Source organism: Aythya ferina (assembly GCF_964211825.1).
Source record: "Aythya ferina genome assembly, chromosome: 17".
NCBI lineage: Eukaryota > Metazoa > Chordata > Aves > Anseriformes > Anatidae > Aythya > Aythya ferina.
In genome coordinates this window covers 8,607,713-8,631,159 of record NC_140316.1, presented here as the reverse complement: position 1 = coordinate 8,631,159, position 23,447 = coordinate 8,607,713, and the positions used below count along the sequence as shown (strand labels likewise).

The 23,447-nt window shown below is 42.2% G+C and overlaps 1 protein-coding gene across 2 annotated transcripts in view; it reads left to right on the top strand.

The window, feature by feature from the left end:
* Positions 1-3,425: 3,425 nt before the first annotated feature.
* The window catches only part of CCDC60 (coiled-coil domain containing 60), a 59,181-nt gene continuing 39,159 nt past the window's right edge, over positions 3,426-23,447 (top strand). For both annotated transcript variants that reach the window (XM_084538963.1, XM_084538962.1), the window contains exon 1: positions 3,426-4,140. In XM_084538963.1, the coding sequence (XP_084395089.1) occupies positions 3,733-4,140 (408 nt within the window). In that variant the 5' untranslated portion in view covers positions 3,426-3,732. The remainder of the gene's footprint in view (positions 4,141-23,447) is intronic.

Here is a 23,447-nt window from a genome sequence, read left to right as displayed (position 1 = left end):
GCAGCATCAGGGTGCCCCACAGTGCTGGCTGTGGCCGGGGCACCAGGGCTGGTGGCATCACTGCCACCTGTGCTAGGAAGGGACATCGCTCCAGCATAGGGAAATGAATTAGTTTCATTAAGTCGAAACGATTAGCTCCAGGCATTGATAATGGTACTTAATGGGTGTAATACATTTTTTTCTGATTATGCTGTTGTATACAGCGGTGTATATCATTAATATCCCTCTTTAAACCTCCTTCCTTTCACTGCCACTCGTTATTTTTGAGTCCTCATGCCCGAGCACACTGAGCTGCCTGTAGGGCCTCTGCCCACAAGGAACACCCTGGCTGAGCTGATGGCCAGGATCAATGGGCAGCAGGAGGATGGGATTTGGCTGCAGGAGATGGGGAAAAGCCTGGAGCTCTCCATTGCCCCCTAGGAGCATCACCACCTTCTCCATGCTCTTGCTGAAACGTGGCATTGCCCTGAGGAACAGCCAAGCCCGGTGGCTCTCCTGCTCCTTCCTCTCCCGACCGCTTGCGATCTGATTAATTCGTTAGGATTAACCTCTCTTTAACAGCTTGATTAGCTGCATTTTAAAACTCCATTTGTTTTCCTCTTTGCATCAAGCCTGAGCCAAAAAAAGCGGCCAATTTGCAGCAATGCTGATTGGCTGCAATTTCCGAAAATCAGCGCAAGTTGCAGGGAGGCGTGCTCGGCATTTCGATCCCTGCTCGGTGATCAGGAGCTAGCTCTGGGGGAGAAAACAGCAGGAATGGCTCCCAGCGAGGGAGGAGGGAAATGTCCTGCTGGGGGGAACTGGGGCCCACACGAAGTGACGAGCATGGGGCAGCAGGGCCAGCCCCCAGCAGGGTTTGATGGCCAAAGATCTGCTCGTGTGGTCCAGAAGCTGTTTGGGTGAACTGGCTTGGGGTCGGGCTTGCATTATTTATGCAGCTGCTGAGCTTGAAGGCAACCCCCTGACCTGCAGTTAGCTCTCAATTCATCCCTCGGGTGTTTCCTTTAGGTGGAAATCAATGCTTGAGCATCGACGGGGCAGTACAAGTCATTGACATGTACACGTGCGTGCCTGCAGCTTCACCTAGTTAGGAAAGCAGGTTCAAGGCAGGTTCGCAGTGGGTTCAGAGCTCTGCTAGGGAGTATTTTCCTCCTTCCCAAAGCTAAACAAGCATAAAATGAGCAGAAATCGCCACAAAGCCAAGCACAGGGCTTTGCTCAGTGGCACCGCAATGCTTGAAGCCAGGCTCACCACCAGCCTGCGTGGTGGTGCTGGGGCTGGGGAATTCTCGGAAGCCGTCTGTGAGCTGTCAAAATATCTCATAAGCGGCAGCTGGGGCTTAAAATGCTTCACGCTGCCGCACAATTTAGGGGGAAGCATCTCGCATTTCCATAGCCATCCAGTGCGATTTCCTGAAATTGCAATGATATGAGAAAATGTCTTTTAAAGTGGCACCCAGATGGTGGGGGGGGGGATTGCGCTGCTTGAATTCTACTTGGGTAACACTGAAGCTCAAAGGACCTTAAAGGTCATGTAGGATTTTCCCTGGCATGGGGCTGCAGCGTTTGGCCACCAACCCCCTGAGAGCCGCAGAGCTGGCTCCGAATCCATCCTCAAATAATCCAAATCCATCCTCAAATAATCCTAATCCATCCTCAAACTGTGCCCGCTACCAGCACTTTTCCTTCTGCGATGGGGTGAGGTTTGGGCAGCTCTGCAGGAGCTCGAGGTCCCCTCCCAACCCTCAGGGCATCTTCACGCCCACCTCCATTTTCTGCCTGGTGTAAACTCCCCCCCCGCGCCTGCCGCAGGGCACAAAATGGAGGACGGTGCCGGCGAGGGGGCGGCTGCTGTTTTTGGAAGGATCTCTTTTTGGAAGGATTTCTTTGAGGTTTGGGAGCAGCGAAGATGCTGTGAGACCGAGACCTGACAGCACCTCAGGTTCCTCAGCCTGTGAGGTGTAGCGCTGATGAGCCAGGCCTCAGCAGCCTCATTGCAAGGAGCCGAGAGCTGCCTGCCCCCCAAAGAACCCCCGAGGCCCCAAATCTCTTCATGTTCTGCACCATGAGGGCTGGGTGGTCGGTGCTCCCAAAGGCTGGGAGCTGGGACGCAGCTATCGTGTGGAGAAAATGGACACGTGGAGAAAAGGGTGAGGACTGAAGGAAGAGGCCGTTCCCACAAAGCTGCCGAAAGCAAAGGGCTGCTGAGCTCAGGAACAGCTTGGTGTATCCACGGCTGTCCTTGAGGGGTAAGAAAATAAAAGCTAAGGACAAAATGAAAAGAAATAGCCTTACAGGCGGTGACAGCAAACACTGAGGACAGCAGTGACGAGCGTAACCTCCTCCTCTGCAGCAGCAACAGAGAAGAAGATAGGGCTGTAATTGGTAAAAGCTGTTAAATTGCCACCAAAAATTGTAAGTTGGACAGAGAAATGACATGGAAGGAAAAGAGGAATAAATGCATACCTGTCTGTCCCCAAATGCCTTGTGGAATGGGAGCTGGCAATGAACAGGGTGGGAGAGAAATGTGCCCAAGAACTGGGCAAAGTCTGCACCCAGCACCTGCTGTGGAAATGCCTTCATGTGCTGACCCCCAAACCACAAGTTTTCAAGGTTTTGAGGCTGTTTTGTTGTTGTTGTTTTAATAAAAAACAAGCATGCACTGGGCAGCAGCACAAAGTGGGGCACACATTAGACACAACCCCAAAGCACAACAGCACTGCAGCCTGCAAGAGCAATCAAGCATCTTTTTTTCAGACGCAGAAGCTTCGTTGTGTTGGTGCAGAAGCACATTTTTAGGCATTAATGCTGCTTCCAAATCCCACTTCCATAGTTGTCATAACCTTGTTGTGGTATTTCTCACAGCTGTCGCAGATACCAGGCATGGGGGTGTTTCTTCTCGCCACGATCGTGCTGTGGCCAAGGAGAAACTCCATGCTAGTTGCTGCCTCCTGGTGCCCCCCAGTACGGCTTTTACAAGAGGAACCCCTTTGCAATCCCCAGCTCTGGCCCTGTTGGGGGTGCAGCAGCACTCGCTTTGCATGGCCGTGCAGCGCAGCCTCAACCCGAACACTGAGCAAGCTGCCATAGGAGGCAGCCGTGGTGCAAAGCTTGTTCCTCAGCCGTGCAACGGGTTCACTGCATGGCCCCTCGTGCACGGCGCTGTGCAATGCTCGCTGCTCAGCCCGTCGTGCGCGGCCCCGTGCAACGTTTGCTGCTCGGGCGCGTGCACGGCGGGAGGGGGGGGGGGGGGCGCTGTGCGCGCGGCGTTTCCCGGGTGACGGCGGGCGCGCGGCTCCTCGCGGCAGCGGCGCCGCCTGAGGGCTCCCTCAGGGGGTGGCGGGGCTGAGGGGGGTCCGGTCCTCAGGCGGCTCCCCCACAGGGGTCGGGGGCGAGGGGCTCGCTGTGTGAGGGGCTGTGGGGAGGGGGAGGTTGAAAACGGTGGAAAATAAAGTTTCCGTGAGGTGGAGCCCTTCAGAGGGGTGTGCCGGGTGCTCCCCAAGAGGCAGGTTGGGTTTTGGGGTCCCCTGAGGGTCAGGGTTCGTTCCGCAGGGTGAGGGGGAGTGAGGGGTAAAGTCTTGTTAGTCCATGGCTGCTGCGGGGTTACACCTCAGAAGGGTAGGAAGAAAGCTCGCGTGGAGGTTTGAGCAGCAGGTGTTTGTTTTCGTGACTGGAAAAGTGGAATTATCGATAGCATAGGGAGTTAAAACACAGCGGTCCCCCTTCAGGAGCAATGCCAGCACCAGCTGCACCTCAGAGCAGCAAAGTTGAGGCACCTGTGGCCACCAGCACAGGTAAAAGTGGCAGGCCCAAGGCACCTTTGTTGCCAGGCTCTGTTAAAACTGGTGGGGTTAAGGCGCTGGCAGCCACTAGGGTGTTGAACCCTCAGGATTTTGTGCGTGTTCAGGCTTTGCCTGGTGTTGCTCAGAAGGAAGGGAAGGTCTTGGCCAGAAGCAGGACGATTTACAGAAGCAGTGAGCCTTCAAGAAAACAAGTGTTCTGGGAAAACTACCACAGAAGGCAAAAGCAATTCACGCAGGGACACTTCACCCCCATGGGGAAGCCATACCAGGAGCTTGGTGAGATTCTCTACACAGACCCAAAGAAACTCACCCTCTACTCCTTGGGACAGCTCGCGCAGGTAGGCACAACTTTCCTGTTTGTGTTTAAAATAAAAAATCAAGGAGGCTTTTCTCCTAAGTGCTTTATATACCCCTACTTCCTGGGAGAAGAATGACTATTTCTGTTTAATGAAGCGTTTGAAATATTCTATGCCTTTCTGTCAGTAATTGTAATCTGCTTTTATATTTGATGGAAGTAGGGTCTTTGTAGGTAAAGTGTAACCACTTTGACACGTGTATTATGATTTTGGGAACTGATTTTTGTAATTTCTCTAAAGTTCTTCATGAGAGCAATTAAAATGGAGCAAAGATGATAGCAGATTAATGAATGAAAAGGAAAGTGTAGGATAATGAGCATACTTAAAGGAGAATACTCGGGGCAAGGTACGAGATCCATCTTGAGAGGTCCTTGAAGGAGAGGAATCGTGCTGAGGGCATGAGGATTAATAGGGTGTAAGGCAGGGATGAGAAATGGTGGTGGTTAAGGGGAGGGCATAAAGCTCAAAGTTGAGCATAAGAAGGGTATGAAGAGTAACGTGTTTGTGAGACAATTCACATAGGTACGGATGGCTTTGGTGGTGGTGGATTAATTATTTTCTTTTTTATTTTGTGTCCATATTTAAGTTTCTGGAAGGTCTGACAGGATTAGCTCGGAGTGCCTGTGTTTGTGAACATTGTTATTTTCTCCTGGTCTCCATGGTACTACATACCTGTGAACTCCCTGGGTCTTTTTCTATCTCAAGTTGCTTTTAAATGCAGCTGGAATCGTTAAACCCCAAGGACAAGGACCAAGCTGCTGATCCTTGAGATGAGACTGGAGCATTGTGCCATTTTCTTTCCATTCTGCCATTGCTTCATGCAAGGACATCTGGAGCAACCTGAGTTTTCTGTGCTCCTTCGGGTAGAGAGCAGTTGTCCTCGTGGTCTCTGTGCACAGAGAGGAGTAACTCCTGGCTCTACAGCCCACAATCTGCACATTCGGTCCCTGCGACTTTGAGCCTACTCCTTCTAATGGGGTGCCTAAGGGATACTCTCTGGCAGCTGCTACAGAAGCAGCATGGTTGTTATTTAGGGTAGGCAGGAACAGGAGAGAAGGTGCTGTTGTGTTGTGTGAGTAAAGGCTCCCAAAGGGAGTTGAGGTGTACCCAAAGGCTTCTGTGGGGAGCACTTTCTGATGGGAGAAAGTAGCGCCGTACATGTATTTTAGGGTCATAATTAGGGTTAGGCTTAGTGTACCAGTTACGCCACTAAATGTGTAGTTGTGTGATTTGTGCTTTAGATGAATGAAGCTGAAGCTGTTGGGGGATATAATTGCACATCCTTCCTTTTTGCGGAGAACGTGGCTAAAAGCCCTAGACAGTCTTGAAATATCAGGCTAACTATTTTATTTTCCCCTAGAGGGGATTGGTTACTGTGTTAGAAAATCTAAATGCTTTCTTGGTACTGAATCTGACCAGTTTCTGGCTTCCCTCCATCAGGACAGACTGGGGAAAACCCTTAATTTCATGCTGTTCATACACCAAGTCTCCCTACTGAAGCTACTCTGCAGATACCTATTTAAGTGTGATTTTTCAAAGATACTAAACCAAACAAACAATGTATTCCTACTGCCTATTTGAAAAATACTTTGTATATAGCAAAAACACAGGTTATGGGTTTTTTACCCCCATTACCACCCACCCCAGCAGTCTCTGCTATTCAGAACACCTTGAGAAGATTGTAGGTCTACTGGATGTGTCTAATTACAGGTGTCTGAGAGCATAACATTCATAGTGTTAAAAAACATGCTCTCCTTAATTATTGCATTTGTACTCATTTCTGCTTTCTGAGTTAATGTTTTCCTCAGCAAGAACTACAGCTGATGATTTGCAGTGGTGAATAAATTTTTTTGTAAACTGCAAGAAGATGATAAAAGGCCTGTGGGTTCAATGGGACTTGGGTATGCTAATATCTGCCAGCAGATTACACTTTGTAAGCTGGTATTATCAAAAATAAGATCTTAAGAGCTAAAAACGTTTGCATAACAAGTATGCTGGGGTAGTAACACAAAATGATGTGGACATTGGATATGTAGTAATTGCATGTTTAAAATCCTTTCTGTACATATACATGATGACGACAAACGTGTTTAGAAAAGCGATATGTTCATTGATGCTTTTTGTGTCTGTATTAAGTAAATTTGACAGCTGAAGCGTGGTATTTGAAAGTTCTGACTGTTGCATTGGAAACTCTGCTGTCCTGTGGTCACACAGGGAGTACAGCATCTGTCTTACAATACAAGTTCTAAGTAAAGCTGGGTCCATGCAGTGAAAGAATTTCTTTCCCATGCAGCCTGATGGAACAAAGTAACCCCCTTCCAAACTTCTAGTGGTACCACAGAGGGAGGGGGGAAGCTCAGCAAGTGGAGAAGTATCCTGAGAAGTTGAATGGGCCATGCATTTTAACCAGAGCAGCTACACCAAGCAGCTTCCCGACAGTTTTTAAGTTCTTGCCTATCAAAATTCCCTGGCCTGGGAGGGAGTGGCTGCCTGGTTCTGCGTTGTCAGTAGGTGTCTGTGCCTACATAGCGTGATGGAACCTTTCAAGCTTCCCTTACAAATAATTGCAAGTTAGTTTTGTTTGAGATGTTTTTTCCCCCCGTTCTCAAAGGTCGGGCATGCATTGCAGACAGCGCTGATTCGTTAACAGTCAAAGAGTGTAGCTTTCCAGACAGTATTTTTGATTTTTTTTTTTTTTAAGTGTTCAGAGCAACGTGTTAAAGGTCTTTTTTCTTATTCTTTAATGTAACAATGCATGGTGATGTTAGTCATCTTTTATCATGTTTATATAGCTTCTTTCCCTTAATTGCTATGACAAATTAATTTGTAAAACCTCTGCGGTGACTTGTTGACTTTTTACATGGGAGAAAGTTGGCTTTCCTGACCAAGCCCTAAAAACAATCCAAGTCCACAAAATCTTCAGTGTTATTAATGTCAAAACCTGCTCTGTACTTGTCATAAAAATCTATACTGTAATTGTGTGCTTTACGTAAATAGATCACTAGATAAGACTGACAACAGCATCAGCAATGAAAGGTTTTAAGCTGGAAACTGGAGAAGAAAATGGAGCAATTTCTTTCAAGAGAGAAATTACACTGATGTTATTTGTTACTGCTCCAGTTAAAGATCTGTCAGTTTCCAATCTAATACCTCACTTCCCAGAAGACTGAAAAAAAGTATTGCAAGGCAGAATTTAGAATGCAGGGAACCTTTTTGCTGCCAGCCATGTGAAGGTCAGTCATAATTCCTTATCGCTCTGGGAAGAGCAGGAAAACATTAGTGGTGGTTGTCTTACCAGTATCCCCAGAATAGGGAAGCTGGTCTGGCCAGACCACACGGATTCGGTGGCATTCCTAATGCTTTCTGAATTGGGTAACCAATCTGTGGTCATTTGATGAACCCAGGTCTCATATATGCATCTAGGAAATGCTGTGCTTTAGTCTTTTTTTATTAAAAACAAATGAAATTAAATAAAAAGAGAAAACTTAGTTATGATAGATTTAGATTAGGTTTAGACGAAGCTTCAGAAATATCTTGGAACTTCTTATTCAGACAGTGTAAAATTTCAACAAAATCATAGAAGTGATTTATCTTAGCTAATTGCATATAGAAAACTGTGAAGGTGGTACTACAGTGAAGAATTCTCTGATCCTGAGCTCTTGCTTGTTCTCACAGGACTCCTTGTTTTATCTCTTAGAGTGTGAAACACAAAAATGGTGATACAAGTGAGACTGGAGATCAGGGCAATATGTTTCCAAAACTGATATTTTTTTAATTTGGCTTTACTTTATGACATGAATATTAGATTTTAGGTGGTACTCCTGACCTGAGCTGAACTACCGGAGAATGCTGTGTGCGATAGAAATAAAAGCTTTATGATTGCTGAATGAGTTTGACATATCTCTGGAATAGCAGCTAACCCGCGTGGTCCACACAATTTCTGTGCTATTAAATGCAAAACAGTCTAATCAGTTTCAAAAGTTCAATTTCTATTCCTAAAGGCTGCTTCCATAATGAATTAGGGGAAGCATAGCAAATGTAATAATGCATTGTTATTAAGGTTTTAGTAAACTTGCCAAATGCCAGGCTGCTGGTACAGTCATGGTGCATTACACTTGTGTGATTACATTTCAGTTGTCATTTTAGCAAATTGCATTGCTCACCTAGCTTTGGGAATCGATCTGCAATACTGTGCCTCGGGCAGGAGAGAAGTGAGTTTGAAAGGTGATGTTTCCCTGTAAATATTCAAAACATGAAGTTTTTTAGTGTGTTTAATGTCTGCTTCTCCTAAATAGTGCATACAAATACTCTGTAAGTTACAGAATGAAAGGAATAGACTCTTCATCCCATTTGAAGAATCTTGTGCTCCCCACAAGTGTGGCCAATTAAGTGTCCTTTGCTATCTGGAAGCACTTGGTCAAATGGTTATTTTGGGGTGAGAATGGGGAAAAAGATGTTTCATAAAACACTTTGAGATTTGACTAGAAGTGCCATGTAAGAAATAAATGGTTGTCACTGTTTGTGGGTGCAATTTGTTCTGTTTAGAACTTGCGGTGGACACTAAGGTTAACACTGTTTGTAATTCATGGATGAGTTTCTGGTTTATGTTCCTCTGTATTGCTCTGAGAGCACAAAGGAGTGTTAATGCTGATCTTACTGGGCAGTGGAGGATTTCCCTAATGCCATGTTCAGTGGAGCTATGTCAGAAATGCATACTGGGAAAGTAAGAAAACATTTTAGATAGGAAAAGCTGTGCTCTTTTTTGTATGTGGCATTTTTTAAGAACCTCTCTGTGCATGTGATCACTAGTAGGAAGTAGTTATTTAATTAGGGGAGGGGGAGCATGAACAATGTGGAAATTTTTATAGCCACATTTAAAAAAAAAAAAAAAGGAAATAAGAACTATGTAGTAGTGTAGGACTAAGTTTGTGGATAGGTTGGGTTGTGGTTGTTTGTAGGAAGGACGTGTATATAGAGATCAGTTGCACATCCTAAATGATGCCAAAAACGTTTTGCAGAATGTAGGGGCCATGTCAGCAGGCTGTGGCTAGCCATGGCTGGCAGAGCAGTACTACCTGAGTGTTTAGGATAGAGTCATGAAGAATAATGTATCCAGTAGAAAAAGGGAAGGCAAACTCAGATGGGCAGACAACAGTTTAAACAAGTTTCGCCAGGACAGCATGCTAATTCTCCCCAGATTCTGCATGGAAGAAGAGCAGAGGAGAAAGTATCCTTCTCATAACAAAGAGAAACAACTTTGGGGTAAGTTGATGAGAATGTGGAAATGTTGAAGTGAGTTCTGAAATTGGGCTTTCTCCTGCAGGCAAAGCAAATGAAGGTGGTCAGTAGTGAGGGGGAAATTATAGGATTTAAAGCTTGAATTTTACTTACAAAGGACAACCTTTTGTGTACAAAATCAGATCGATGGTATTTTGCTTTCCTTGAGACTGTAGGATGATGTCTTAAATTACAAGCAGTAGAAAGCAGCCCTGTGTGTGGCTAGAGTCACTTCTCATTATTCATGTGATGTCCGTGGGAAGTGTTAAATGCACAGAAGCAATGGGGGGAGGATGGTAAGCAGGGGGAGGACATAATGTAATGTCACTACACTCCTTGTAGTATAATGTGGCCTTTCCATTAAATTAACGTTATGCCATTTGCACAAAAGGAGAGCAAAGATGGAGAGTGTTTTTAGGGGACAATAGCGAAGTTAATTGGGTAGCTATATAACTGTCACACTTTACATAAGAGCTCAAAAGCAGGATACAGGGAAAAGAGGTAGGAGCTGTAATGTTATTGTGGATGCTTTTGGTTGGAAAAAAGTTACTTTGTGTGGAAACTGGGCATTGAATTTGTTTGGGGTACTGTTTTGGAACACTGTTTTTTGTCCTCTCTAATGTATTAAGACCAGTTTTGACATAATTCCTCAATGACTTACAGCTAAAAGATTTTCATGGCCTCTGTGCTAATCTGAGCATTATGAAAGAAGGATTCTGAAGTCCCTGTTGGTGTACAATCCTCAGATATTTCATCTCTCTACCTATCAACCTCTGTGGGTTAATCGTGGAGTAAGGCACAATTCCTCAGGTGAAACACTGCCAGACTATGGTCTGACTTCATTCACACCCACACAATTTCATTTATGGGTCAAAAGGTGCTTCATGAAGCAGTTGTGATGTTAATTTTAATCACTCATTTGTACACTCCATCCATTACTAATTTTAACATTAAGGATTATTTTTACCTTTTAACTCATAAAAGGCAAATTCTTGCTATGTTGCATTGGGCTCCAGGTAACAGTCTACATCTCTGCACTAAAGAGACTGCAAAACTGGCGTGTGTTTGTTTGTTTGTTTTTTGTAATGTTTTCTGTGCTGCAATTAAAGGTAGGTTACAGTAAATTACAGAGCCCACTGAAGTCTCTGGCCCTTTCTCATCCCGATGAGTGCGCTTTGCTGTGTCTTTGGCCTTGAGCTAATGCCTGTGGAGCTTCTGGGGGGATGAAATTGTGTGGTTCCTCACTTGTTAGAGCAGTCCTTGCACTGCAATCCTTCATCCTTAATGTATTTACTTCAGTGCTGACCTTTATGCTGCTTTACCTTGTTGATGCTTTATGTGTTGGGCTCAAATACTTAAGCATTCAAGAAACTGAAAGCCTTTGTCATATAACAGAAGCACGTTTATTTTTTCTTTTACCACTATCAGCAGGTGATAGGTTAACTACAGGTATACCACACGCTGCTTCAATTTTTTTTTGGTTAGGTTCCCCTGAAATGTTAGAAATGAATTCTTGGGGTCAGTATCTGCTAAACTGACAGCAGATCAAAGCTGTGAGACAAATTGCTCATCACAGTTCAGGGAGCTGAATCCTCCATGCAGACAGCTGTATCGTCGCTGGAGGGTTCTCAGGCACTTCACCCGCGAGCTCTGCCCTGAGAAATGCTGCCATTGTTCATTGGCGAAGCTCAGAGGTGGATTTCTGTAAAATAAACTGACTTTAAGCTCCTATCCGAGGCACTGCTGTGTTCTTGAAATTGTTTGGGTGTGTTTCTTGTCACCCTATATAGGCTTGTGTCACTATGCAACAGCCTGCACTGCAAACAATGATGTTAATCCGTGAAAAATGAAAAATTACACCCTGGCTGTATCCTAATGATCCATTTCCAGATTCGTCAGAACAAAGCTTTTTTTTTTTTTCTTTTCCTCCTGGCTTTTTTCTAAAGGCTTGGAAGTACTGAATTCATTCAACTTTGCTGTCTGACATTCAGAAATCACCCTTGCTTGACAGTAAGTTTAGTTCATCTTTTAGTGAATGCAGATTCTAAAAAAAAAATAAAAAAAATTAGAAAAAAAAATTGTTTTCTAAATAGGCACCTTGCCATTTCATTTAGCTCATCAGAAGCGTTTGAATCTTTCTGTTTTAAACAAGTTGCTTCTGGTAAAATACTGTCTGTAACTTTTTCTCCTTTTGGGTATTTCATTTCTAGCTGTTCTCATCAAATACTGTTAGCTTGTATCACTTACATGAGGTGTCTGAGGTCTGAATTGGTGCGTGGCAGTAATTGGGAAGTCAGAATGAGTTGGCTACATAAGATACGGGCTCTATAGCAAGGCTTTCCATCACCTATTGGCTGTACTGGCAAATTGTATGAATGGAAGTCTTTGTCCTGTCTTGCTCTGAGGTCAACTAGAAGACACTATTGCTTGAAAACAGTGATTTAATGGCAGAATGACATACAGCCTTAAAACTAATGGAATACAAAATAGGAAATCAAAACAAAGACAGTGCTTAAGGAGAATGGGCCACAGATGCAATGCAGTCTGTGTGTGCAGCTGGCATGGCTATCACAAAATGTTTCTGAAAATAGCTGTCCTCTGGAAAGTCAAGTTTTTGTGGCTTAGCTGTGGCTTACTCCCTTATTTGTGTCAAATGTTATCAATTTGTATTGAATTTCTTTTATCAGAATTGTAGAGTAGTTCCTAAATATTAATCGTTTTTTTTTTTTTCTTTTAAGTCACAGATAAAATAGTATAGGGCTTATTAGCAGATAATGTAGTCAAATCTTTGAAAGAATGCTAGTTAGCTTCATGTGATGAGTCAGCCAGATATAAGTGAGGTGTGCGTGCTTGCTAGTGTTTTAGTATGAGTTACTAAAAATCCCTTTTTTTGTTCAGTATATTGTGCCTAAAACCCATGCAGAGCTGTTTGCTAGGACCTTAATGTAGCTATCAAGAGCACTTGGGGCTTTGTCTCAGAACTAAAGGGTACTCTGATCTTGGAAAAAATCATAGCCAATAATTCTTTTCTTGATGTGGTCCGTGTTTGTCACGGACAAAGTTGGTGCCAGCTGGACTGTGGGTACCCTTCGTGCTGCTGTCACGGTATGGACTGTATTTATCCCTGTCAAAATGTAAACTTGGTCAGGAACTTTATTTCAGCAGAGTATGACCCTTAAAAAACATAGACTTGAGTGAAATTACCAATGGTTCAGAAGTTGCTTATCTTTTTCCTTGTAAAATTTGTTTTCAGTTTAGGTGGGTAGAATGTCCGTGTATGTCGTAACCAGTGAATACTCTTTGAATGTTCCTTCTTGAAGTTGAAAACACTGGAAAACTGTGAAGAGATATGTCAGCTTTTTAAAATTCATATTTATTTTAAGGAAGTAACAAGAGTGGCTGCTTGGAAAAATAGACTGGAACTGTCAGTCCCATATTGTGGTGTGCATGTGGAGAAAAGATGACTTTTTTAGGGCTGGCAGATGTGCTCTGTTCATTTTACAGGTCATTAAATTTCTCATTATACCAACTCAATCATCTGAGTTTTTAAAGTATGATTTGGAATATCCAAAAGATTAGACAGTGTGCAAAATAAATACAGAAGTTTTTTCAAATTGTTTTGTCTTTCAAAATTAAAATGATAGATAAACTCCATAATGATCATACTATATTATTCTCATTGTCTGCCTACCCCATATGAAAGGTCATATCCTGAAATTAGGTATAGCACCGCATGCAGAGTAACACCAACCAATGTCGCATTTGTCAGTCAGTTTAGAGATTCTGATTAACGTGTCTGAATTCTTAGAGGAGAGAATCTGTAATAGGAATTTGTGCATTAGAATATTATCTTTCCTGGCATAGCTAGCAATCTGCATCCCTTTTAATACTACTACAAAGCGCTGTGATGGCAGAAGAGAATTATTGTTGCTAAACTTCTCTACCCTTTGTAGGGTTTTATATTTCCTAGTCAGTGAGTCTTCTCTGTCTGGGGGGGGGGGGGCAGAGAGAAGAATCCCCCCAACCATCCCTCTCCCTGAACTGGATATAATGTTTTTTTTCTTTTTCCCCCCGAAAAGCTCAAGATTACAGACATCGGTGACCACTTTTCCCCAAAGTTGCTAGTTGTGCTATCAAAATAAATGTTTGACTGCAGAGTTTAAAGTTTTGTAGATGCTATTTGTGAGTAATGAGTGGCATAGAGCTCTGGAAGCTAAAGACACTTTATGCAACAGACGTGTTTTTCCATGTTGTTGCTGTTCCAACCTCCCACTGGTCCTGCCCATCCTCTTTTAGGAGCAGTTTCTGCAAATCACCTCAGTCTAATAGGCGGGGCGTGAGCCATGTTGGCATCAGGCTGCCCAGAGATTACACCTTACTCCCTTCTGAGGATTCGAAGTCATCATTCACATTAGAAAGCTTTCAGACTTTATCTACATAGGAACTGTTCAAAAGAGGAATCAACCCCGGTGGCATGACAGAGTGCCAAGTTGGAAGTCCAGGAACCCCCCTGTGGCTGCTGCAGGAGGCCGGTGTGTCCCAAACGGCTGCCCTGTTTGCCCCGTATGCACTGATCCTAGACAATTCTCCTATCTTGTTTGAGTGTACCTCTGTAGTAGTGCAATTAGTATTGGACAATTTAAGTAACATAGGGAATGTATACTGTTTTTTAAATATACATATATATACCTTCAGATTGGGCCATTCCAGAAATAAGTGCTAGGTGGACACACAGCTGGCTGCCATAATCAGGAGCCTAGCAGCTAGTAATTTGACTCAAAGTACAAGAAAGGGCTTGGAAAAATTTCCTCCTTAACATTTTTACTCATTTACAGGAACCGAATTCTAATAAACCTTATGAATGTAAGCTATCAGGTTTTCCTAAGACATCAGTAAAATCAGCCACATAAAACTGATAATTCTGAACTCTGTATGAGGCAAAGCTGGGCTTGCTTATGCATCCCCAATTCCTTCCACAGGCCAGCTTCAGGATAATTAGTTGCTCATTCTCTCAATGGTTTTTGTGTCTTCATACCTACTACAAAAAAAAAAAAACTTCTTTCTTAAGATCAAGGAAGTTCTAATATCTTGCTTGTTTGAAACAACATGCTTCAGAAATCACAGCCAACTCTTTCCTTCTTTCCTTCTGACATACTGGGCCAGCTGTTGTTTGAGCAAATTGTGCTATAAAGTTTGTCATATTGTACTATAATGTGTTTTCCTCTGTTGCTGGAGTTTGAAATGAATGTAGATATTATGAAAAATGCTCAATTAAGTCTGTACAGAATGAGATTTGCTATTTATTGACTAAACCGGTAGGCGTGTTGCATGTTTGTTCCCACTGTTTCTCAGAGAATGTATTTCAGGAGGAATAGATGCAGTAATAGTACTGCTTTTGGCCCCAAATCTTTGTTCTCTAAATGGGCTACAGCAACTTGAAAGACTCTGAAGTGAGTTTCTTTTACCTCAGGCTGTATAACGTATCTCAGTGTATGTCTGTAAGACATTGTCAGTTGAATTTTTTCCATGGTAGGTCTGGCAATGATATAGGAAGTAGCTCATTGTGCTGAAGATTTTTCTGGGCCAGTGATGGTTCTTTTAGTAGAAGTCAGGTCTGTTTCACTGAAAAAGCAAATCAACTGTTTTGGTATGTCTGCCTTGAATCAGACCTATTCAAAAACATGACATATATTGCCACGGGGGAAGAAAGTGCTGTAATATTGAATTAAGAATTATTCTGAAATTCTTGCTAACACGACTGTGGCCTTTGAGAAGAAAAGGCCCAAATCTTCATGCACTTTATTTGCTGGATTGTTCCTTCATCACTGCCCTGCCTCTTCTGTCCAATGTGTAAGGATTACACATTAAATTGGCATTGGCAAAGTGGAATGATGTATTACCCCCTGAGTGAAGGACTTACTCTGTATATAGTTTTAAGGTGTAAGCTGGGCAGGAGGGGAAGAAGAATTCAGTTACTGCTAGGGAAATGCTACAGCTCAAAAGGACAGCTCGCTATTTAAAAACAGGTGAGGTATCTCCATCATCCAAAGCTGCCTTTACCTTTTTGTTTGTTTGTAGAGCCACTGTTTTTATTCATTCTAACTGCACTTCTGTGAAACATTCTTTTAAGCCTTTCAGTCAGCACAGGGCAGCGTGAAGATTGTTGTACATTGCTTTACTTTGTCTCAGTTTCTGGTGCCAGTTTAGCATTTTGCAGTCTTTTGCTGTTGCCAGTTAAAGTAACTCCTGACTAGAAGGCTGGGGGGGGGGGGGGGGGGGGGGGAGGGGAAAGGTCATGTCAAAATACAATTTCTTTTACTCTGTAAACTCATGGAGTAACTACACTGTCCTGCTCACATATGAATGCCAAGACTTTTAAAGGAACTGCTTGAAACTGAAGACCTTAAGGTCCATGAGGAGTGGTGGAGGGCACAGAGAAAAGGGAAGAGAGCGAGGTGCTAACAGTACACCTGGTATTCACTTTAATTTGATGTTCAGCATCCACGTGATCAACAGTTGTGGCATATTAAATTAAAACCTGGTTGAGAAAAAAGGAGATATTCAGAAATCTGCCTCCTTTAGTTTTCTTCAGTGATAGTCAGATGTGCTGAAAGATTGAGTCAGACTGTGGAGTTAGACTTCTAGCTCAAGTCAAGAGGTGAGTTTTTGAGCTTCAGAGACCTGCTTTCAATTCCATGCCCTTTGTGTGTGTATTCTGTGTGACCAGGGACAAGTCACTTACCTGGTTGTACCTTCATCCTTCATATAGCGTGACCAGCAGGGCTAGGGAGGTGATCGTCCCCCTGTACTCAGCTCTGGTGAGGCCGCACCTCGAGTACTGTGTTCAGTTTTGGGCCCCTCGCTACAAGAAGGACATCGAGGTGCTTGAGCGGGTGCAGAGAAGGGCGACGAAGCTGGTGAGGGGCCTGGAGAACAAGTCCTACGAGGAGCGGCTGAGGGAGCTGGGCTTGTTCAGCCTGGAGAAGAGGAGGCTCAGGGGTGACCTTATTGCTCTTTACAGATACCTTAAAGGAGGCTGTAGAGAGGTGGGGGTTGGCCTGTTCTCCCACGTGCCTGGTGACAGGACGAGGGGGAATGGGCTTAAGTTGAGCCAGGGGAGTTTTAGGTTAGATGTTAGGAAGAACTTCTTTACAGAAAGGGTTGTGAGGCATTGGAACAGGCTGCCCAGGGAAGTGGTGGAGTCACCATCCCTGGAAGTCTTCAAAAGACGCTTAGATGTAGAGCTTAGGGATATGGTTTAGTGGAGGGCTGTTAGCGTTAGGTTGGAGGTTGGACTCGATGACCTTGAGGTCTCTTCCAACCTAGAAAATTCTGTGATTCTGTGATTCTGTGATATATACAGACTGACGTATATACTGACCAGCATATTGCGACCATTAATACTTTAGGTGGTAAATTGCTGTAGTAATGGGGACCCTGCAGGTACTACAGGTAAACAGGTTCTGGAGTCTTCACTGCTCTTGGATGCCAGAGTAGCCCTTGTGGTCCCTCCATCTCTGCCTTGCTTGCAGATAGTCCATTGTGCTGAAAGCCAGCTGTGTTTGGCTACACGTCTGTGACCTCCAGGTGTGACTGTTGCTACTCGTCTGTGGTACAAAGCCAAAGGAGATGTAGGATCTTGGTCTGTTTATTAATACAAGTACAAGAATAAGCGCTATGCCTTAAACTGCAACAGCAAATAATTCCTACGTTGCTGTTTAGTAGATAAAAAGAAAGTGTGGGAGAAACTGCAGAAGTTCAGAAAGAAACAGGTGGTGCTTTTTGTTTTGCTAATCCTGAAGTGGTGACTGGACAGTTTAAAATTCAAGTAAAGTGTTAACAGTCTTCACAGCTGAGAACAGCGTGTGTTGGCCAGGATCAATTATTAACTTTTGTATGCACTGCTTATTTATTGAACCAATATCCTTAACCCTCTTTCTTTCTTCCTGTAAGAGAAAAGTTCTTTGGTCTTAACATGACCGAGCTTTGTAGTAACTTTCAGTTTTTGTTTTGTCCTCTACCAGGTGGCAGTCATTGTGCTTTCTATTCTGTGGCTCTTATTGATTTGGTCAAAAGTAATTAAAGAGATAATTCGTTCTCAATTACATTTCCCTGAATTTCCTGGGGCTGGTAACTCTGCTTACCAGCTGTGTGTTCCCCCAACTCATTCTCAAATTAACTTTGTTTTCACTATGAAATAAAACAGAATGGCATGTTCTTTATTTTGTTTGTTGCTTTTGGATTGAATAGTGACTCTGTGCTGTAGAAGATATTGATCTGTTAATTTTATTATGTACTCCTGCCTCGGTTCATGAACTTTCATGTTTTTAGCATAGCATTCCAATAAGAAATCATGTGTTAGACTAGCAGAACTAAGAAGCTAATTTTTTAGAGATGTTAATAAGGGTTTCTGTTTTTTTGAGTTTCCTTTGTTACTAAGTGGATCTCTTCAGCACTTTGTAAGTTATTTTAAACTACTAAATGCAAGAAGGAAATGAGCATTATTGTGGTACATGAGGGTTTTATTTTCTCAGTTAAATACTGTTTACATTAATTTCTAATACAACAGACTTTCTGGCAATCCAAAAGCTTTTTAGGATATTTGGTTTTCTGTAAGCAGATCTGGGGACAACATTTGTAATTCTAAATTGAGTAGAAGTAAATATCTAGAAAACAGTAGTGAAGGCTAACTATTATTTTGATTAACAGTATGCCACCAAAAATATAAATAAAAGGCTTTGGGAGAGCTGCATAAACCTAAATTATTGACATGTTGCCCAGAGACCAGGTAAATGGCAGAAATATGAGGCATAAAGAGACATGTTGTATAGGAGCAGTTTTCTTTTATGTTTACTTGTAAGGACACAATTCAAAACCTTTAGATCATGGAGTTTTCAGATCATCCTATAATGAAATGGTTTTACATAGACTGTAAAGATGGCAGGTCAAATAATGTAGTTGCCTAAGGGGCTAAAAGCAACTGGGGGGTAAATACAATGGCAACAATGGCATTACAGTCGAGATTAATTTGATCCAATTATTTTACATAATTTATCCCTTATCAGAATTAAGTAAATATTCTTTGGAGAAAATAAAATGCAAAGAGGATTTCCCAGAGAAACTCCCTGAGAATAAGCTGAGGCAAAGTGATGGAATAAACAATAATAAGCTATAAGGCAGGGGGTTAGAACTAGGTGGACCTTAGGGGTCCGTTTCAACCCAAAAGATCCTGTGGTTCTGTTTTGGTATGAAAGCAATGGTCTTTCTGTACGTATGCTTTCCACCGCTATAATAGTTGAATAGTTCATAAAAGTTAATGAATAAGAAATGTTGTTTTCCCCATTTTTGGATATGGGGAACAGAGGCCTAGTGAGCTGAGGTGCTTGTACCAAAATTCATTTAAAAAAAAACAAAAAACAAAAAACAACAACAACAAAAAAAAAAAAAACACATGGGGAGATAGGGGAGGGGAAAGCTCTTAGTGGCTGATGGAAAGTGTTAAATGTTTTATTTAGGATGTCAGAGGAAGTTTGATAGAGATGAAATTGAGTCTACTTACTCTAAATTTCATTCTTACACCTTTACTGGTAAACAACCTTTCTCTCACTTATCAGGAAAAAGGAAGGAGGCAGCTGAAATGTCTTTATTGACAGTAATATGTTCGTTGGAGCATAGAAGGAGAGTGGACGGAACTGGAGCTCCCTCCCTCATTAATACTATGGTGAAACAGAGGGATGAGTACCCTCCTCCTTCGATAGTGGGATCATTTCTGACCAGAGACCAAGGAATGGAAGCTGCTGTAATAGCACTTAACAAGTGCTCCCCTTGGCAGCAGAGATTCTCAGCTGCAGAGTGCTTTGAATTATTGATATGGTACAGCACAACCCTAACAAATCAGGTGTCTTGTGTTTGAGGCTGAGATATATTTGCATCTGCGGATTTAGTTGTGGCATAGCTTAAGCTGGAGCACTAAAATAACATTACTCCTAGAGCAGACTTAATTTTCTGCAGAATATTCTTACTGAAGTCCTTTGCTTAGGAGTCTCTTGTATTTAATTTAAAATTCTCTTTTGGCCCTGATGTCTGTTCCATGTTCCCACATTCTAGTGAAAGGGCAAAAAGGGTCAGTATTGAGCAGCAGCAGAAGCAGAAAAAAAAATGCATACCCTGAGTACTTGGCTAGAATGCGTGCTTTAAAAATCAACATTTAGAATGCTACCTGCAGAATAGCAGTAATCATCTCTGTATGGAGTGCTTCACGAGAGCTTTCTAAATGTTTTTGTAAAATTAAAAATACATTTCACCAGGTTGGGCTTGCATCTGGATGACTAAATGGGTGGCTTGTGATGAAGCTGTGCTGATTTATTTTCATCAAAACACAGTCACCTTTTGCAAATGTAATCATAATGCTCCTATTCAAGCGATATTAGAAAGAAGAGCGCAATAGGTGTGTCAAATCTATTTTTCACAATAGCATACCAACCAAATGGGTTGACCAGAGTGGAAAAAAGCTTCATGAATTGTCAAGGAAAGAAGTTCTTTCACAAGCCTAAGTAAAATAAATAAATAAATGAACACAAACTGAAGGCAAGCTTGGTGTACCTCAGCTCTCCCATCTGTAGATGACATGCAGATCACCAACTCATTTTTCCACAACAGGATTTGGAAAACAAAATTGGAAGTTTTCAAAATTTACAGAATGACATCTGCAAAGATAAGTGTATGAAATGGGAAGCGTGTTTATTAAAAGGAAGGAAATGTCAGCTGAGGAAATTCTATTCTGCAGAATTTAAAATAGAAAGTGGAAGTGTCTGGGAATTGTTAGGATGAAATCTAGTGTCTGGAGGTGGTGGCTTGTGATTGAAACAAGTTATTGAAAAGAATTTATTCATCCAAAAATACTTGGAACTTTCAATCTTCTTCCTGAAGCTGAAGAGGACGTGCAAAGAGCAGCCGAAGCCAGTAAGGAGGAATGCCAGACCTTTGTGTGTGCCACCTGCGATAGCTCTGGAAGGGGCTGCCTCCAGGTCCGCAGGAGCAGTTTATAGGGAACCAGATGGCATCGAGCTCCACCTGCTGCACTATCTCTGTAGTTCATTTTACTGAGAGCTGCTGGGTGTGATCTCAAGAAAAAGGACTTCAAACATTTTCAGGGAAACTTTTGGATTAATTTCCTCAAGTGATCTCACTTAGGACCACATTTCCTATATTACCGTATGATTTTTTTTTTTGTATCTGTTTAAATTGCCGTTCTTTCTTACATACGGAGTTGTATCTTATTCTGTTACTTCACTATAAAGAAAGCAGGAAATGATCACTGAAACAAACCTTTGATAGCTTAAAAGCAAATTAGATGAACTAGGATAACAGTCTCCTTAAGTTGGAAACACTTTAAAAAAAAAAAAAAAAAGTGGGGGGGCAGAGGGGGACCTCCAAGCCTGTTCACTGTTTCTGCACTAAGATTGTTCAGGTTGTCATGATAACATATTGTTGAGCCTAACAAATTAGACTTGGCAGCATTATCTCAGTCTTTTATATCTGCACTACAAATTATGAAGATGGAATTCTCCTGTTCTATCATTATGTACTGTTACTGCTTTAAGCTCAGGTTGCACCTTTTCAGTACACGACATAATGAAAGATATCGTTGTAGGAAAGGAAGCTATTTCCTTCTGTTTTCTGTGATAAGGCTGATTGAATCACATTATCAGTACCTGGGTGGAAGGGTAGCATATGTGATACCTCCCTCCCCTTCCTTCCTGTCAAACTGTGCAAAGGTTAGGTAGGCTTACAGCTCTTTTCTCTTGCCTTTCCTCATGAACTGGCAGAGCTGCCTGACCAGAGGTGGGATGCAGGATAACATTGCATCCTGTAAAACGTTGATCACAAATTTATTTTTTCCCATTGTATCCAGGAATCTCTGAAAGTTCTCTTTGAAAAAAACTTTTCTCCCAGTGCTCTACGGCATTGCACATTTGCAAAGAATGTGGCTAAATGGATTCTGAGTCAGTACTGGTGGTCAACGTACCTCTAAACCATTGAAGTCTTTGGAGTAATGAGTTATTCTGAGAGATTTTTTAAATCGATTTTAATCACGTCATTCAGGGTATTGCCAGCTGTAAAAACAATGGTAGCTGGCCATGGCCAACATATTGCTGCTTCTGCTGGGAGAAAAAAAATAGTTTCAGGAACAAATCAGACTGGAAATTTGGCTGTTTCTGAAGCCTAAGATGCTTCTGCTCCAAGTCCAAATCAGGTTTCTAATAGCTTTCTCTTTAAATACAGATTAAATGTTTGCAATTATAAAACAAAACAGTAACAAGAAAAACCACCACCAGCATCAGTCTGCATGCTATTCCTGTAGCAAAGAAGATGAGAACTCACATGAGCTTACAATTTTGGGTTTTGTTGCTTATTATACTATGGGATGATGCTCAGATAAGGTTGGTGGTTAGCATTGTAGATTGCAAGTACAGAGGAGAAAGCCAGATGAAAGTAGTTCAACCTTTGTTCTCCTCTGCTACTGTGTCAAAAGACTGAGAATTTATTGGAGCTATTTTTTCCATTGTAATCTCAAAATGATGTGTGCCCTAATGTAAATTAAATGTTGTTCAAAATATTAAAATGTTGGATGGGGGGAGGAGGATGAAAACCTTTCACATTTTGAAATGAAATTGGTTCCAGGCCAGGTTCTCTGAAGGCTTGTTTCACCTAGGAAGTCATTTACCCATCCATCTGGCACCTTTCTACTGTGAAGAGTACTCTGAAGTTTAGAAGGGTGGATCAGCGAAAAATAATAGTTACATCGTTTAGCATTATGTTTCAGATATTGTTTGTGTGCATTAATATACATACAGTTATGAATATAGTTTTTTATGCTGAAAATAAAAAATCAAAACCACAAATACTGTGTTTTGTTTGGCAACAGATTTCTGAGATCCAGTCAACTTTTGAAAGTCTGTTTTCACAAATAAAGACATGGGACTATTCAGACAAAATGTATTGATTATGGCATATAATCATAAATAGTTGCACTGAGTTTTAGGAAAAATAAAATTTAAGACTCTCTTCACTGACTGCATACTTATTTCCAGTAATTTCCTCTGATGGGGTGAAATACGGGTGCCTGCTCAGGCTGTAAAATGATTCCTTTCTCATTCAGTGTGTGAATGAGCTTTTCTTCACACACGGAGGCAGCTCTTGGATGTATCAGGGTCCCTCTAAGATTTGTACTCCCAATCCCTGTCAATTTGCCATCTGTCCCTGCTCCTGCTGACCAATCTTGTTTAAGTGCTCCCCAATTGCATGAAATAGCAAAGCCTTTGGACACTTGTCTTTGACATTTTATTAGTTCATCTTTACATGCTGCAGAAAATCTTATTTCTATTCCAGCTACTTTGCTTTTAGTACCTTTGCTGCTTAATTTTTTTTTTTTGTTTATGTCTTTTGTTTATGGGCTGCCTCAGTGATTACATTAGAATGCTGGTGTTAGCAGTTTTCTAGGGGGTGAAGAATACTGCTCCGTACACCTTCAACCTTTGTTCTGCTGAAATGTTACATTGGAACATAGATTTGGAAAGCAGTTTGTGCCTTCCCAAGTCAAGATTCTAAGCAAAGTGCTGTGCTCTTAGGGATTTTTAAAACACTTAAGTATTTCCAGGCTTTGCACTGTTGTGCAAAAGCTATACAGTGTAGCAAGTATTTCATCCACAGCTCTGAATTTGCTGTGCAGAGACTTTCAGACTTCGTTGTACATCAGCTCTGCCCAAGCTATATGGCTGTGGCTTTCTAGGGCCTCCAGCTTTGCTTTGCTTGGAATCAATAAATGAGCTCTTTGATCTGAAACTACTCCAGGAAGGAATTTCTATTTTCATATCCTTTTAGCCTGAGCACCATACACTGCTGAGTGATCTAAAATCTTTTATTAATCTACCTGCATATATACCTATGTATATAAATATTAATAGGAGGGAATCTGTCTTCCTTCCACTTGAATAACCTACTGGTTGAAG